General features: G+C 38.9%; 1 protein-coding gene across 1 annotated transcript in view; it reads left to right on the forward strand.

Annotated features, from left to right (window-relative positions):
• The window catches only part of erbb4b (erb-b2 receptor tyrosine kinase 4b), a 176,076-nt gene that overhangs the window by 68,200 nt on the left and 90,361 nt on the right, over positions 1 to 17,515 (forward strand). Inside the window, exons 5-9 of the mRNA XM_085374300.1 lie at positions 4,336 to 4,401; positions 11,225 to 11,343; positions 14,746 to 14,887; positions 16,365 to 16,478; positions 16,741 to 16,867. Of these exons, the coding sequence (XP_085230426.1) occupies positions 4,336 to 4,401; positions 11,225 to 11,343; positions 14,746 to 14,887; positions 16,365 to 16,478; positions 16,741 to 16,867 (568 nt within the window). The remainder of the gene's footprint in view (positions 1 to 4,335; positions 4,402 to 11,224; positions 11,344 to 14,745; positions 14,888 to 16,364; positions 16,479 to 16,740; positions 16,868 to 17,515) is intronic.

A 17,515-nucleotide genomic window follows, 5' to 3' on the forward strand; every position in this document is an offset into this window, starting at 1 on the left:
TGAGCTCTCTCAACACCTTTGCAACCTTATTGCTGCAGAACACACTGAAGGCAATGGTTGCAGAAGAATTTCTGAACTACTTAAAGTTCCAGTGAGCTCTGTTGGGGCCATAATCAAAACATGCTTTACCATAAACCTGGTGTAGACAACCAGGTGTGCCACAAGATTTCAGACAGAGGAGTAAATAGATTTATCAGAAGAGTTCTCCAAGAGTCAAGGGCCACTTGTAGAGAGCTACAGAAAGACATTGAATGAGCGCATGCAATTGTTTCAAAGAAAACGATAAGTAATACTCTCAGCCAACATGGCTTGTATGCAAGCTCACCATGCAAGACTCCTTTGTCGAAAAAAAAAAAGCATGTTGAAGTGTTTTTAACGTTTGCTAAAAAAGCAATTAGACAAACCTGTGAAATACTGAGACAATATAGTCGGGTCAGAGGAGACCAAAATTGAAGTCTATGGAACATAACAACACCATAACGACAGTGTTTGGAGGTGGGAACATCATACTGCACTGGCACACTTCATATAATTGAAAGACAGATGAATAGAAAACTGTAACAAAACACAAGACATTCTTGATAAAAATCTGCTATGAATATGAAACAAGGGTGGATGTTTCAGAAAGGCAATGATCCCAAAATAAAGCTGCTAGAATGGCCCATCCAGTCACCTGAGCATATGCCGAGTATGGCCTGGAGGTCAAAATGGGACACATTCCCTAGTGTGGGTGAGAATGACTGAGCTAGATACAGAAAGACAAACTGGTGATGGCTAACCAGCCGGACATAGTGGTGGTGGACAAGCAGAAGAAGTACCATGGGCTGAGAGAAGCGCTCGAGAAGATGTGGAGGGTGAAGGGAACATGGTCCCTTTTTTTGTGTGTGGGTGTGTGTGTTTGTGTGCATTCTGTTGTTTTATGTATGTAATACACTTTTATACATTGAGTGAGTTACTGTTGCCCAATACCTTATTTTAAAGTTTTACCAATCAAACTTTTACCAAATAGGCGTTGTTGTTTTTTTTATTTAGTTTATTTATGGTATATATTTAAGGTAGTTTTGCAACTGATAGACAGTTTTTTTCCCTTTTAAACAACCTAATAATAATAATAATAATAATAATAATCTTTAATTTCTCTCACCTGTCATTTAATTTATTTCTTGATTTTAAAAAAAAAAAGTAGCTGAGACAGTGTACCCTGATAATGAGGGTAGCAGATGTGATGGCTCAGTTGCTTAAACAAACTTGAATGAAGTCACGGCCACTCTACCTGGCAGTTTCTGTAACTCAAATTTGCAGGAATTTGTGCTAATTCTGAATTAGTCTTTAAAAATGTCTTTTCACAATTATTCCCCACACACTTGCCAAGGTCTTTCAGTGGCAGGTTATCTTTGACAAAAGAAAGGATCCAGAGGAGGCCCATTATCACAACCTAGTCGATTCACAATAAATGACTGAATGTGAGCAGCAAAACACTGTCATCACAAAATCACCCTTTGACCCTATTCTGTCACCCTGCTTACCATAACAATTCACAATGACTGCTAGCTCACATCACTTAAATGTCCTTCTGTAGCCAGCTGGAAGACCCGTTAATGAATGCATAGCATTATGATGGGATTTATTAGTGTGAAATACACATACTCAATCTGTCAGAGGACAGGGGATGATCAGTGAAATAACAATGCATTTACTGATCTCCTCTGACCCATTATTATTAATTTGCTGACTAAACCTCTTAGCATACTCGTTTCTTTTTGTTTTTAATTAACATTAATTTCTCACACTTTTTGACATTTAAATCCAATGTTGTTTTCACGTTTTTTTTTTTCAAACTGTCTCATCTCATTCATTTACAAATGGAAACAAATAAACAAATGATAAAATACGCTATCACTGACTCTGATATAAACAAACAGACTTTTCCTTTTTGATGCATATGTCCTTGGAATCATCTCATAGTACTAGCTGAGGGCTTCAGATGCATGCTAAAAGCTCCAAGCATTGATATTCTGCTCAATCACCCTCCTCCCTGCAGCCCTGTTAGCCCTTGATTGACCCCGACTCCTTTGCAAGTCTTCCACCCTCGCTGAAAGATCAAGGGTCTGCAAACTTGTAATCCACAATTGAGAACATAATCTCTGTTTCATTTTTTGCGGCGACACAAGCTTCATGTTGTTTTGCTTGTGACTTATTTGTGCCATGGTTGTGTTATGTTATTGGTTTCAAAATAGGACTGTGATCTTTTTTTCTGTTTTTTTAAACTGATGCCCTGTTGATTCTGTTTAAACACCTCCATCTTTTGCTTGCTGTACACTGACGCTGGTATGGCAGCAGTTTCAACATTTTAACCTTCAGGGGATGTTAAAGATTACGGTGCATTCCGGGAAAGGGGGTTTGACGGTCTTATACAAGGTCAATGAGGATTTAGAAGCTGAGATAGTGAAGGCCATGGTCACTGAATGAAAACTCTTTGACTTGACTTCCTGGGGCACATAGCACGGAGAAGAACAAAGAATTAAGGAAGAACAGCAGAAGTTCTGCCTGTATGGCTGGCGGACATTTGTATTAATATCCCATTTGTATACTGCTTTCATACAGACAAAGCTGCCAGCCTTTCTCTCAAATTTTACTAAATTGTCAGTTCAATAGGGACACACTGGAGAAACAGAAAAAAAATAGAGAAATGTAGTGGTTTAAGAAAAAAGGGACAGGAATAGGCACTAAGGGAAAGAGAGCTACAGAGGAGTGATGAATCTATAAGTGATGGATGAAGAGAAAAATGTGTAGTAGATGGGCTCAAAAATGAGGAAGAAGAAGAGGGCAGAAGATGGAGATTCTCATGTTGAGCAATGGAGTCAGTCGGATGCTAATAGCTCTCATCTGGAGAGGCTGATGGACAGAGGACAGCACTTCTGCACTTATCCAGACTCACTTCTCCCAGCAGTCAATTACTAGACAGTCAATTAAGTCCTCCAAAAACCCAGAAAGGCACTGGCTAAAGCTCTGAGGGTATGATGCTGCTTACCGCTCCTTTACTCCTTTACTTCATTCTGTATATTTTATATATTTTATTATTATTATTATTATTATTATTATTATTATTATTTTATTTTATTTTTTTACTATTTAATTTGTAAAAATGTGTATACACACACACACACACGTAGGAAAATATTTAGTATACACATCCAGAAATGCATACACTATTATATATTGTACATATATTTATTAGTTTCAGGTTGGCCATTCTTGTATTTTGCTCGTTTGTGTTGTTGTGTTTGCACATCTCTGTTGCTTGTGGGGCTCGCACACAAGAATTTCACTCGCATGTGCTGTGCCAGTGTGCCTGCACATGTGATGTGACAATAAAAAGTGATTTGATTTGATTTGCTTTTATCTCAACCTGATGTGTGCTGGCTTCATGCTGGGCTGGTTTAGCGTGAAGTGGCAAAAAGAATCATCTCATTTTCCCAAAATAACCTGTGCCAAGGTTATTTTGGATTTTATTACCACAACAGCATATATCAGTCAAGGAAGATGGATCTTTCCTGCCTTAAAATATATATGTATAAAAAAAACAATGTTGAGAATTCAAAGGTTTTTTTCTTAACTCTTAAGATTGTATCAGTTAAATGTAGTATCATCGTCATATTAACGAAATTAACTGCTGCATGCTACTTGCAGTACCTACAGTTCAATGATTACAATCATAATTGCAATGATGGCAATAACTTTAATTATTTGGTGCCTTTAAAGAGTTTTTGTATAAAGAGTTTACAAACTGCTCTGGCAGACAAGCATAAGCAGGACTCAAACAGAAAAGAAGGACCAAGAGCCAAAAATAAAAAGAAGAACATTAGCACAAATTGCACAATTGTATCCCTAAAAAATACCAATAAAGGGATTTGAAGGAAGTCAATGAACATTAAAATCTAAAAATCAATCCTAACATGTACAGGATTATATCCAGGAAGAAGTTGAGCTGTTGCATAACTAGGCGAGAAAGACACTATTGTGGTATAACAGAAGAAAGACTTATTCAAAGTTTTAAAAAGGTCACAATTGCTCAGTGTGAGCAAACAGAATGCACCTATGCATGCATATCCAAAGAAAAACATACAAATAGATATTAAGTGAATTCAAAGTTAAACCACATGATCCTCCATAGTTTTGTTCACTATGTGAGTTTGGTTTGCCTTTGGTTGAGTGCTTGAAGACAAACTCCAGCAGCAATTCTCTGGTCTGTTTTAAGGTTGAATGACACTGACAATAGTTTGTGAAGTTGCAGTTTGAAATGCCAATAGTCTCTTTCCTTGAACCTCTGTGCAGGTCAAAAATGCCACCGTTCCTGCAATGGCCGTTGCTGGGGACCCAAAGAGGACCAGTGCCAAAGCTGTAAGTTAATTATTATTATCTGATTAGAACTTCGAGTTGTTAGAATCACCACTGAGTGACTTTTGCATGCATCAAAACTTTACTGATAACTGTTGTGGGTCAAAAATAAAATTTAGCATATCTTTAGCATACCTGGCAATGTACTTGGAACGAGATTCCAAGCTTTATTTAGTGGATATACCTTTGGATGTCATTTATGTATACATCCATGTGACTCCATCTAAGGCAGGGGTCTTGAACTCCAGGCCTCAAGGGCCGGTGTCCTGCAGGTTTTAGATGTGTCCTTGATCCAACACAGCTGATTCAAATGGCTAAATTACCTCGTCAACATGTCTTGAAGTTCTCCAGAGGCCTGGTAATGAACTAATCATTTGATTCAGGTGTGTTGACCCAGGGTGAGATCTAAAACCTGCAGGACACCGGCCCTCGAGGCCGTGTGTGTGTGTATATGTGCGTGTATGTGCGTGAACAGTGTTATGAACTGTGAGACTTGTTACTGCAGCATCTTTCAGTTTGAAAACAGGAAATGAAAGTGCCATTTTTGTAAATGACAAATCTCTTATTCTTGAATTAAAGTTGAGTCATCTGTTTGATTGGGCAAATTTCACTAAATCACAATATCAACTTTGAGACATTAGACACTAGGCCAAAAACAATTTTCCAAATAATCAAAGACCTTTATCTTTTTGCTCACTTGTTGATATTTTGCATTTATTTTGTTTGGTTTATACTAGTCATAAAAAGAAATACAACTTTGTGTTAAAATATAGACTGTATTGACCAACACTGTAATATGTGTGTAGATAGATATATTAGCTGGGGACAACCATAACCATAATATTATGTAGTTTCACAGGCAAAATTACAAAAATAGTTTAGGCAGCCTGTTTGATACATTGGTGACAAAGGGTTAAGTCTTTAGTTTAACCCAGGGGTCTCAAACTCCAGTCCTCGAGGGCCGGTGTCCTGAAACTTTTCCATGTGTCCCTGTTGCAACACAAATTAATAAAATTAGTAGGTCATCAGCAAGGGTATAGAACTTGACTGCATGCTGGATTGGTAACTCCTAAGTAAATGTAAATGTTTGGAAAAATGTACTTCTAAAAGTACTTTTATTGCACCATGATCATTCACTGATGAACTGCTGTAACATGAATCAAATGGCTGAATTGTCACCGCAGCATGCAGTCAAGTTCTATAGAGTCTTGCTGATGACCTGTTAACTGTATTCAGGTGAGGTAATTCCTAAAGTGCAAAAACTTGGCATGTCTTTAGCATGGTGTGCAGTGTGTTCTTAAATAGAAAAAAACTTGAGGAAACTGGACAAGTGGAGGACAAAAGAAGTGGTAGGTCTAAAAAAGCAGATGAAAAGTATCAGAAAGTCATGTCCCAAGAAATATATTTTTAAAAAACCCAGCAAAGACCTCATAGAGGACCTGAGAGGAGAGGACCATCCAGCCCTTCAGTAGAACCATCTACTGTTCACCGAAGCTTCTTTAGAAATGGTCTAAGTGAAAGAATGGCTGTCAAGAAGCTAGTCCTAATCAAGAGAAACAGGGAAAAAGGCAGAGGTATGCCACATTACACAAGAGCTGCACTGCAAATCAGTGGCAACAGGTGTTTATGGAAATAAGAGGCAGGATTGAGCACAGTAGTTTGTAAGCATATTACTCACAAACTAAGCACAACCCCATGCTGCCTCTGTGGAAACGGGACATGAGAATATCACCAATAAATTAGCATCTAAAATTATATTTGAATTCCATAAAGTGAAGGTTTTCCTGCTTGTTGCCCCAAAGGGATGACATCAGATTTTTCTTTGGGGTTTTTTTGCTGTTGAAAGTCATCATTTCTTTTGAGGAGACTGTATGCTCTCCAAATTAACACACATGATATTCTGGTATTTTAATGAACACAGCTCCACAATGCAAAGGAATTTTAGCCTCAAAAATGTATAATCAACAGATCAGATCAAAATAATCAAAACAGGGATGCTCTTTAGATCATTCTATCAAGCAGAAAGTTTGATGTGGCTTTGACTGGTATTAAATAGACGTCGTCACACGGATTTTATTAGTACTACTGGTTGGAAATTTCTAAAAAACAAAGTTTTACCGGCAATTTAAAAATCAGACAAATCTTCTGTGTTAACCTTATTAAAGATCATTAATACAAAAATCCTAGATTCAAGGACAAAAAACAACATCATCTACATTCACTGATTAAATAACTTGCAGTCTACAAAAGGAAAAACATTTTACACAAGGCTGTGATGAGTGGTTGTTTCTTGTCTTCACCTATGAGGAAAGCTCTTATTTTAAACCGGATCATTAAAAGATAACAAAAGTTTCACTGTGATGCAAATGATATGTGACAGCCTAACTGCAAGTAGTGAAACAGGAACAGCAACAATCCCTCCATTTTAACATTGTTCTACAGTTCTGAAAAATACAAAACAAGGCTTTTTAGAAAAAAACATTTGAGAATGTTGTAAGAGAGGGTTCGTCACATATTTTCTGATGATGATTCCCACACCTCAGGCATGGGGAGTGCTGTTTAGGTTGGGAACCGGTGATGATTGTAATGCTAATGATGGTTTTGGCTCTCATACCTGTCAGGAAAAGCAATTCTTAATTGTATACAACATGTTTCTGACAAGGCATAGCCTCATCTGGATGTGATGCAAGCCGTCACCCATCTGTGCATGGACTGCACAAGTGTTTAGACCTGCTGTTGAGGAATTGCTCTCCATTCCTGGATGAGTGCAGCCTGCAGCTGTGTAATGCTCACTGGTTGTGGCTGCATTTGAAGAAATATTGGGTTTAAATGCTGGCCAAGCAAGTGTCTGGATATGCTCCTGATCCAGAAAGGCCTTAACTACCCTGGCAGTGTGAAGGTTGGCTTTGTCCTGCTGAAACAGCCACGGGGCTGGGATCCTGCTGCAAGAATTGCACAAATGCATGTTGGAGTATTTCATTTTTACTCTATCCAGTCAAATGTTGACCAAGTCGACCAATAGGCAGATCAGAAATCGTTGTCTCATGGACATGAAAGGCTGCAGCAACAGCTAAGTCATGCATGCCAGCATCCAGCATCTGGTCTCATTCAAATTTAGTCAGTAGCAGCACGGCAGCACTGACGACAATGTTGTGCATATTCTGATGCTTCAGAATGCAATTAACTTAACGAGTTCTGAGGTGTTCGGTAAACATTGGCTAGAGAGAGAGATTGGCTAATGCAACATGCTTTTGCCTACACAAGTAAACATCAAATAAGGCCACTTTTTAACAATAAAATTAATTTAAAAAAAATTATATTTTTACTAATACTAAAGAATTATTTTGTTACAATTGCATTGTTTTCCAGCGTAGTTCAGAGTAACTGTGCTTAAATTAATTAGGTGTCATAAAATGGTAATTTTTAAGGCTGCACTTTTGTTAATGGTTAGCTCTACAAGCCCTCTTCACAGCCCACAGTGGCTCACCCTTCTATCTGTGTTTAACACATACTAACATCCACAGGAAGACTTCATATTTAGTATATTTTTGACCTATAGCAAACTGTATGTACACATTTAGTTTTAGTCAGAAACAAAATTATGTACTCACATGGACACATGCTCACATTTCTTTCCTCATTACATACCTCTTTACCTCTCACATTCCTTTTTTTTATTGTACCACCCTTCATCAAGTTCTTGCTCTTTGTCCATCACTTCGTACTTAGACCACTTCATCTATGCCTTCCAACCCTGGCATGTCACATCTTATTTGTTCTGTGGTTGTGATCTCGTTAAGATAATGAGGAATGAACTGTTTGACCAGAACCTGTTAACAACACGTCACAGAGGAGGCCCAGATAAGCCCTGGCCCCATCTATCTGCCTTGTTTCAGCTGTGATCGCGCCATCTCTCTATCCTCATCCATTTATTTGTGGATGCCATGATTCATCTTTTATTTTACTTGCTTTCAAAAAAGAAGAGCTTTTTTTCTTGCACTGGAATGCTTTTAATTATGAAGTTTAATTATGACGAACCAAATACACCGAGGAAGTAAATTACAATTCAAAACCACTCTCTTTACTGAGTCTCTCACATAAAAAACTGGATCTCTGTCAGCAGAGGTAGTTTTTTTCCATAGAAGTACATGTTTTGTTCTATAAAAGGATACAGGATAAAGTACTCACACCTGCTCTAAACGAAACAGCAATTTTTATTAGTTGTACCACTGGCTGCAGAGATCGCAACTGACAAGTTCTGTGGTCCTTGATAATAACAGATGACATCAGACCCTTTGAACTGGGTGGTGATTGTGGTATAATATATATATATATATGTGTGTGTGTGTGTGTGTGTGTGTGTGTGTGTGTGTGTGTGCGTGTGTGTGTGTGTCTCTGTGTGTGCACTGCGTGAAATGCAAAGAGGAAGTTTTGCTCCATCTTTCCCATGTTAAATTGCATCAAAATAAACTTCTGGACCTTCGAAACACACAAAATAGAAACACTGTGAGACTACAAGTGGTGAATATCTCAGATCTATCAGCTCATAGATAAAAAAAAGAAGCGTATCTATTCACAAACATCCCATGATGAAGGTGTTTATTCATTTCAGTTTATTCATCATAGCCTTATCACTACATCTAGTTAATGAGGCATTTTTGAAATGCAAATAATTTCAAAAATACGGCATTAACAAGGGTATTAATTAGCAAATAAAGACTTATACTTGTCAAATTAAGCACACTATTTATCATTGATATGTTTTCCCTTTGCTTTAAGAAGTCATTTCACTTTCAACATTGGGAATCACTGTAACTGATATGCAATTGAATTGACCTCCTGTGTCAAACTGCTACCTTTTAACTGTAAACTTTTGAGCCATTGCGCTGTAAGGCAAATATTTGATCTATAGACATTCATTCCCTATTTAAATAAAGTTACACTTAAGAATAAATTGAAAAATTAACTGAATATTTTGTCTCAGAAAAAGACAGGTGTTGAGAACCAGATGTGCCCAATAATAATAATAATAATAATAAATTTACAGGGGAACTCAGAGGCATTGGTTCCTGTGAGTGATGTCTGTAATTTGATTTGTTTTGTTTTTTGTCTTTAGTTATTCTTAACCTCCTAAGACCTGAACTCTTCCACGGCATGCATTTTTAATTTCTCATTGATATTTGGTCACATTGGGGCCCGATTTTTTTTTTTTTACCTTATTTTTGTTTTTAATAAAAATAAGAGCCACATATGAGGATATTCATTTAAAATTGTGATAGAACAGTAGCAGTATAATGTCCTCATAAGTGGATATCAGGCCCTTGTAGAGCAAAATTTAGTATTTTGGTCTAAATAACCCAAAATGTGATGTCCACATATGTGGACGCCAGGTCCTAGGAGGTTAAAGTGGATTTTTAAAGCCAAATTGACAAACATAATTGTGTCCGTCTCTGGCGATGTGGCTTGGCCATTATTTTGACAAAGTGTCTTTTGAATAAAGCAGACCATATCAATGCAGGCCAGGCACTGTTAATTGAATGCTACTGATGGTAAATCAGTAGCTTTCCACTCAGTAGCATGAGTGTGTGTGTCTGTGTGTCCATGTTTGTTTGGCGACTTGTCCATAGCTTTTATCTATCATGGTGATGGTGTCCTGTCAACACAAGGCTGCAGGGAAACATAACACAGATCAAAAAAACAATGGCCCTGCTCAAAACAAAAATAAGCACCACCAATAGATGTGTAATGGTGTACAATAGTAGCCTTACGTTCCCCAGTAATATTTACTGTTGCAATTTACTTTCTTAGTTTCAGTTCTGACCAGTTCGCTTTAACCTTTATCACCAAATATATTCTTAAAATGACATTGAATTTTATTCTTATTACAAGCTTTTGTTGTTTGTGTTCAGTTAACGCTGGCTCCACATCGTCGAGCATCTTTCACCTCATACAACCAAAAGCCATAGCTGTCACTAATTACCAACATGACTGAGTATAAAAAGAACAGAGAGCCTCAGTCATTTAGAAGTAAAAGTAAATATGATAACAACAAAATTATGCAAATAGTTTAATTTGTAATTACAGTACATCCATTTATCCAAACCACTATGTATAATATCTTTTTTAACCCACCCCAATACTTTATCTTGTGCCAACTTTACTGGTTCATCCATAACTGCTTAGTTATGTATTCCTGCTCTATAATGAAAGTCCCACTGCTGACACTTAAGCTATGTCAATTACCAGCTGTCTTTACCTGTGAAATAGCAGGGTCCTATGTACATTTATATATGGCTGTCAAGAAGAAAGGCACACAGACATGCGGCCGCCCATATGATTGCAAAGGTGGACAGATGTTCACTTTGGTAGTACATTCAGATAAGAATCGCTATGTCTTTGTTGCACTGAGCCAGACAGCAGACGAGAGCAGAGATGAAAACATGATTGAAGATAGCTAGTAGGTGGTAAAAAGAACTTCTGCTTCAGCTGAACTCACCAGACACAGACACATGTAAAAACATGTGTATGCATGCATTTTACAAAGCAATAGATGGTAGGTAGGTTAGTATAGTATATATAACTTCCAGAGCAGATGATGAAGTTGACGTTACCCCCCCACCTCTCAAAGGTTTTACAGTGACAACTTTCCAGTGACTGGGCTTTAATTTTTTTATCTTCACCTGCCATTTGAACTGGCTAGACAGACACATTCTAAGACTGTGTTGTGTTTACGTTTTATATATGTATGCATAAAGTACGTGTATTGTATATACATTTTATCCTTTGTTTGTGTCTCTCTCTTTTTAACATGCCTGTAACTTCAAAGTAACTAAGACAGTGTGTGCGGAGCAGTGTGACGGCCGTTGCTTTGGTCCCTTTGTTAGTGACTGCTGCCACCGTGAGTGTGCAGGTGGCTGTTATGGCCCAAAGGACACAGACTGCTTTGTAAGTGAACACACACACACACACACACACATACACACACTTTACATCATTACGGTGTGACAAAAGAGGTTAAAGTGATCATTTTCCTGGTGATATTACCATGTCAATATGGTTACGCAGATAACATTTTGTGTTAACACTTTGTTTTACGTTTCTCTTCTTCTTCTTCTTTTTTTTTTTGGTTTCTTAAGTCTGACACATTTTACTTGTGACTTTTTCCTTCCTTCAATTTCAGGTACCTCTTAAAATGGATTTCACTCAGTTTTTAAATGCCACTTGTATGGCAAATATCGTTTGATGACATTTAATTCTCTTTTCTTCCTGACATGAGTGTCATTGTTAAATATAGACTTCACTGGGAACTCTTCATTCTGACTTTTTGCCATGTGCTTTATCACTTTTATCTGTGCTTGTTTTCATGTTAAACTTGTTTCTGAGGCTGTGAGTCCGTGGCTAATCGAGCTCTTCTTCCTGGCTTTGGAAAAGCAAGTTCTGTATCATAATTTTTTATTGTTCTGTTCTCTTCACAATCATCATAAAATTGAGAAAATGGCAAAGTAAATTCTTGATTGAATCCTGGCAAATTCAAAGTCTTTAGACACAAGAATTTATTTCTATATTATTATCATAGATAACATTAAATGTGTACAAGTATATGTTTTTTAGGGTCTGTAAACACATATAGAATAAGTACATGTCTTAGTACAGGAATATTCAATTAAAATTTAAGGAGGTCCAGTCAGAGAAAATTTCCTCAAGCAAACATCCAGAAAATCAAGTTCCACATGCATTATAATTACGTAGCCTAACAGTTGTACCAGTGTGTGCATATAGTCAACCTCTGGGTGTAAAGTAAAACAAAGTATAATTAAATTCATCAGTATTTCAATCATATTTGTTATTAATTTTTACAATGGACTGGCAGGTACTGCAATAACAAAATAATAATGAAGTCGAGGTGAAAAGCATTTCAGTGTGTGTTAACACAATGCTAAATAGGAAAGACATCAGTAATGAGCTCAGAGAAGCAATTGTTGCTGCCCAATCTGGAAACGGACAACTCCATCAGCCTACAGTGACAAAAATTGTTCATTCAAGTAGGAAACACTTAAGAAAGTCGTTCATCTTCCCAAGGTCAAATACTCAGAGAAACTACCAAAAGTCCAAGAGTTACATCTCAGACTCTACAGGCCTCAGTTAGCATGTTACATGTTAAAGTTCCCATTGCTACGGGCCATTCAGTCCTTATACGAACATTGCAAGAGCTTGGTCCGCATAGCTGGCAATAAGTCGGACTCGTTCCCGGTGGGTGATGGGCTCCGCCAGGGCTGCTCTTTGTCACCGATTCTGTTCATAATTTTTATGGACAGAATTTCTAGGTGTAGCCAAGTGGCGGAAGGCTTTCACTTCGGTGGTCTCAGGATCTCATCTCTGCTTTTCGCAGATGATGTGGTCCTGTTGGCTTCATCAGGTGATGGGCTCCAGCTCGCCTTGGAACGGTTCGCAGCCGAGTGTGAAGCGGTGGGAATGAGAATCAGCACCTCCAAAACTGAGGCTATGGTCCTCGGCCGGGAAAAGGGTGGAGTGCCCACTCCGGGTCAGGGACGAGACCCTGCCCCAAGTGGAGGAGTTCAAGTATCTCAGGGTTTTGTTCACGAGTGATGGGAGAAGGGATTGGGAGACAGACAGATTGGTGCAGCGACTGCAGTGATGCGGATGCTGGCCCGGTCTGTTGTGGTGAAGAGAGAGCTGAGTGTACAAGTGAAGCTCTCAATTTACCGGTCGATCTACGTCCCTACCCTCACCTATGGTCACGAGCTGTGGGTAGTGACCGAAAAAAACGAGATCGCAAATACAAGCGGCAGAAATGGGTTTCCTCCGAAGGGTGGCTGGTCTCTCCCTTAGACATAGGGTGAGAAGTTCGGCCAAGTTCGGGACTAGAGCCGTTGCTCCTCCACATCGAAATGAGCCAGCTGAGGTGGTTCAGGCATCTGACAAGGATGCCCCCCTGGGCGCCTCCTGGGTAAGGTTTTCCGGGCATGTCCCAGGACACGCTGGAGAGATTATATCTCTCGGCTGGCCTGAGAACACCTTGGCGTTCCCCCGGATAAGGTGGAGGAGGTGGCTGGGGAGAGGGAGGGCTTCTCTGCTTGGCCATGACCCGGCCCCGAATAAGCAGAAGAAAATGGATGGATGTTAAAGTTCAGGACAGTACAATTGCATAACTAAAAATGACTGAACAAGTATAGGTTGTTTGGAAAGATGCCAGGAGAAAGCCTTTTCTCTTTAAAAAGAACAATGCTGTATAGCTTGGGTGGGCAAATTTGTATCTTAACAAACCTTAACAAACAAGACTTTTGGTCATTTTGGGACACACAAGATTAAAGTTGCAATGTGTGGCCATAGTGACACATTTGCGACTGTGGCTCAGGGGTTGGGAAGCGCATCTGTAACCGGAAGGTCGCCGGTTCAGTCCCCGGGCTCTCTGTCCTGGTCGTTGTGTCCTTGGGCAAGACACTTTACCCTACCGCCTACTGGTGATGGCCAGAGGGGCCGATGGTGCGATATGGCAGCCTCGCTTCTGTCAGTCTGCCCCAGGGCAGCTGTGGCTACAACCTCCACCAGTGTGTGAATGCGAGAGTGAATGAATAGTGGTATTGTAAAGCGCTTTGGGTGCCTTGAAAAGCGCTATATAAATCCAACCCATTATTATTATTGCCAAATACAAAACACAGGATGTTATAAACACCCCATACCAACTATTAAACACGTTGGTAGACGGGTGAGGATTCAGGTTTGTTTTGTAGCCATAGAATCTGGCCACTTTGGAGTTATTAGGTTAACCTGAACTCTTCTGTATTGTTAAGTCATATGTCAAGTTGTCTGCGTCGTGGCTACAGCTTAGTCCAAATTGGGTCGTACAACAAGACTGTGATGGGAAGTACAGCAAATCTAAAAATTAATAGTTGGAAAAGAAAACGATCAAGGTATTCCAATGGCCCAGTCAAAGTCCAGAGCTCAACCAGACTAAAATTCTGTAGCTTAACTTTTTTAAAAAGAATCAAGCAAAATACGATTTCTGTATCTACTTTTTTCCACTCCGGCTTGATTTTTCTTAGTAAAATTAAACTGATTGTAATATCATTGGGTGCATGCTGATAGTCTCCATCTCCACCTTTCAGTAATATCACTACTGGACATTGAAAGGAAAATTGCAATACAAACCTGGGGTCAGGCTGGCAGCAGTTATGAATAAACGTGAAACCAGATTTTGGCCACACAATCAAAAGTAACCTAATCTGTGACTGTGTACGGATCATGTAAATATACTACTACCACTACAAGTACTAGTACTATTACTACAACTACTACTGCTAATAATACTTATGTGGATGTTTGCAGGCCTGCACCAACTTTAATGACAGTGGGGCATGTGTGACCCAGTGCCCTCAGCCATTTGTCTACAACCCTACCACCTTCCAGCTGGAGCATAACCCTAGGGCAAAGTACACCTATGGAGCTTTCTGCGTCAAGAAGTGTCCACGTAAGTCTGACCACCTGGACAAACACAAACATACATACATACACACACAGACAAACACACCCCCACACACAAACATGGATACTCCACATACATGCATACTGCTTTAAACATTAATCTTAAGTCATAACCTCTACATAGCTACACTTTAAGTACTAATTTAATGGGACAGTTTCAGTTCACTGTGGATAATTACACCTGCATCCATGTGCAATCCATCAGCTGATTTCCTTGGTCTTCGAGACCCACAAGCAGGAGGAATGGACAGTAGCAATGCCTGTTATGTTCTTTATAACCCTCATTTGCATTGGACTGGAAGATAAATGCAGCTGCTTCTTGAATTGCATTTACTCCTTAGGTTTCTCATAACTTTCTCATTACTGCTGGTAGATCATTTTTAGGGCAAATACTAGCAACATAAATATAGCTTGTCTCTTTCCTAAAATAGTCTTTATGTGTGTGTGAGCGTGACTATGTCTGTGAGGATGAATTTGACTTTTACAGTTTTGTAAAAGCGACATTTTGCAAAGGACTTTTATTTTAATTTCAGCAAATGGCTGTTTAAAAGTAAAACTTGTATAAAGCTTTGTGTTAGGAGTAGAAAAAGTCAAGTTACATCATTAAGTTTTAAAGTTTAGGTCAGAATAAGAGGCATGGGATGTATTTGTTAGGCTGGGTTCTCACATTTGTATGTTCTTTTTTCTTTTAAGTCCAGTCCAATTGACATAACTGCCATTGTACGTATAAGTTGGCAGTCCAGGATGTACATAGCCTCTCACCCTGTGAAAGCTGGTTTAAGTTCCAGCATCCCCACGACCCTAAATTAGATAAGTGGTTAAGAAGATGGATGGATGGTTGACTTGCTACACTGTTACACTTCTTGGGGGTACATAAATGGTCAATGGTCGTTCCAACATGTCATCTTGACAAGCAGTCTTGTTTGCAAAGCCAGTACAGGTGACGGGGAAGTAGAGGCCTGCGTCTGCACTAGCAGCATAGCTCTTCTCACTCCTGTGTATAATGTTTAGTCATTTTATTCATAAATTATTCTTTGGCCACTGCTAACCACAAGCTAATCACTCACCACACCCACAACTAATTGTAGACACCCCATGCTGTTCAAAACATCACTGAAAAGGCCAACCAGCAGGGAGGGAAGAGGAGCTCTGCGCTTCGAGGCATTGTTACTTTTAAACAGACACAGGATAGAGAATAATATAAACATTTAACTGTTTACTGTTATGAAAGTATGCAGTTTTTTTATTTTGGTAGTTTTTCACATAAATCCTATGCAAAATAAGTAAATAAATAACCAAATAAATAAATAAAAATAATGGTGAGGCAAAGTCACTTTCAAAGTCACTTTCAGCACTTTTTTTATGTGATTGCCTACACTCCACTGCCACTTATTGTTCTGTATGTTCCAGTGTGACAAACAGCAGCCATCTGTATTTGACATTTACAATGAATTGTTTTCCAGATAACTTTGTGGTAGACCACAGCTCCTGTGTGAGAGCATGCCCCAGTAACAAGATGGAGGTGGAGGAGAATCGCATTAAGATGTGCATCCCTTGTACTGACATCTGTCCAAAAGGTAAAATTCAAACATATAGTTGCAGCAGATAATTACTGAATGTTTGTCTCCATCGATTTAGCTATTTTATTATTAACACTATATAGTTGTATGTATGCACTGTTGTCAGTTTCACTATTGGGTTTATTTTGGCAAATGCAGGAAAAGTACATGTTGTCCTGATTGCATCAAACCCCTAATCTACCTCGTATTTTGCATGTTTGCACCATTGAATTAATTGATGCAATTTTTTCTCTTCACGGTTTCACTGTGTTTCTTTCAGCATGTGATGGGATAGGCACAGCAAGCCTACAGACTGCTCAGACAGTGGACTCCAACAACATTGACAAGTTTGTCAACTGCACCAAAATCAATGGCAACCTGGTGTTCCTCATTACTGGAATCAAAGGGTGAGAGCTGAGAAGATTCAGCTTATCGGAATGACTGAAGACAGTGTGGGAGAAAAAAAATCTGCCTAAATATAAAATGGCTTTTCCCATTCCATTCAGCCTTTCTGTATTCAGCTGAGCGAGCACTGAGCATTCACAGTGGATTGTTGAAAAAGAGCCCACAGGTAGTGCACACTCCACTGAAGTTGGAAGTAACTAAAAGTAAAAATCGCAGCTGCTAGTCCACTGTGACCATTTTAGCCTTCAACTAGACTAAGTGTGCACCTGTTGGTCTCATAGCATAGATGGTGTGTTTAATTTGGGTCACCTGGCATACAGATTGGGGGATTGATTCAATTATTAATTAAGATAGATGATACTCTTCAGCTAGCACACAAGTGAACATCCATGATGGACACATTTAGAGCATGTGTGCTTAACAGATGTTAGTTTAGAGTGGCTAAGTGTGACCTCTCTGTGCAAAGATCTCTCCGGGGCTGTGTCAGCTTCTCCACCGCTGTACCTGCTGACTGCTTCCTTCCTTTTATTCTCCATTCTCAGTCTCCTTTATTGAGTTGTTCTCTCAATAATCAGAAACTTTGTTTTTGACTCAAAATTGCAATTTGAAATAAAACTGATTATAATACTTGTGAAAATATGGTATTTTAA

Source organism: Diplotaxodon limnothrissa, linkage group LG16 (assembly GCF_057381915.1).
Source record: "Diplotaxodon limnothrissa isolate DT_005_m linkage group LG16, D_limnothrissa_male_GT1.1, whole genome shotgun sequence".
Classification (NCBI taxonomy): Eukaryota; Metazoa; Chordata; class Actinopteri; order Cichliformes; family Cichlidae; genus Diplotaxodon; species Diplotaxodon limnothrissa.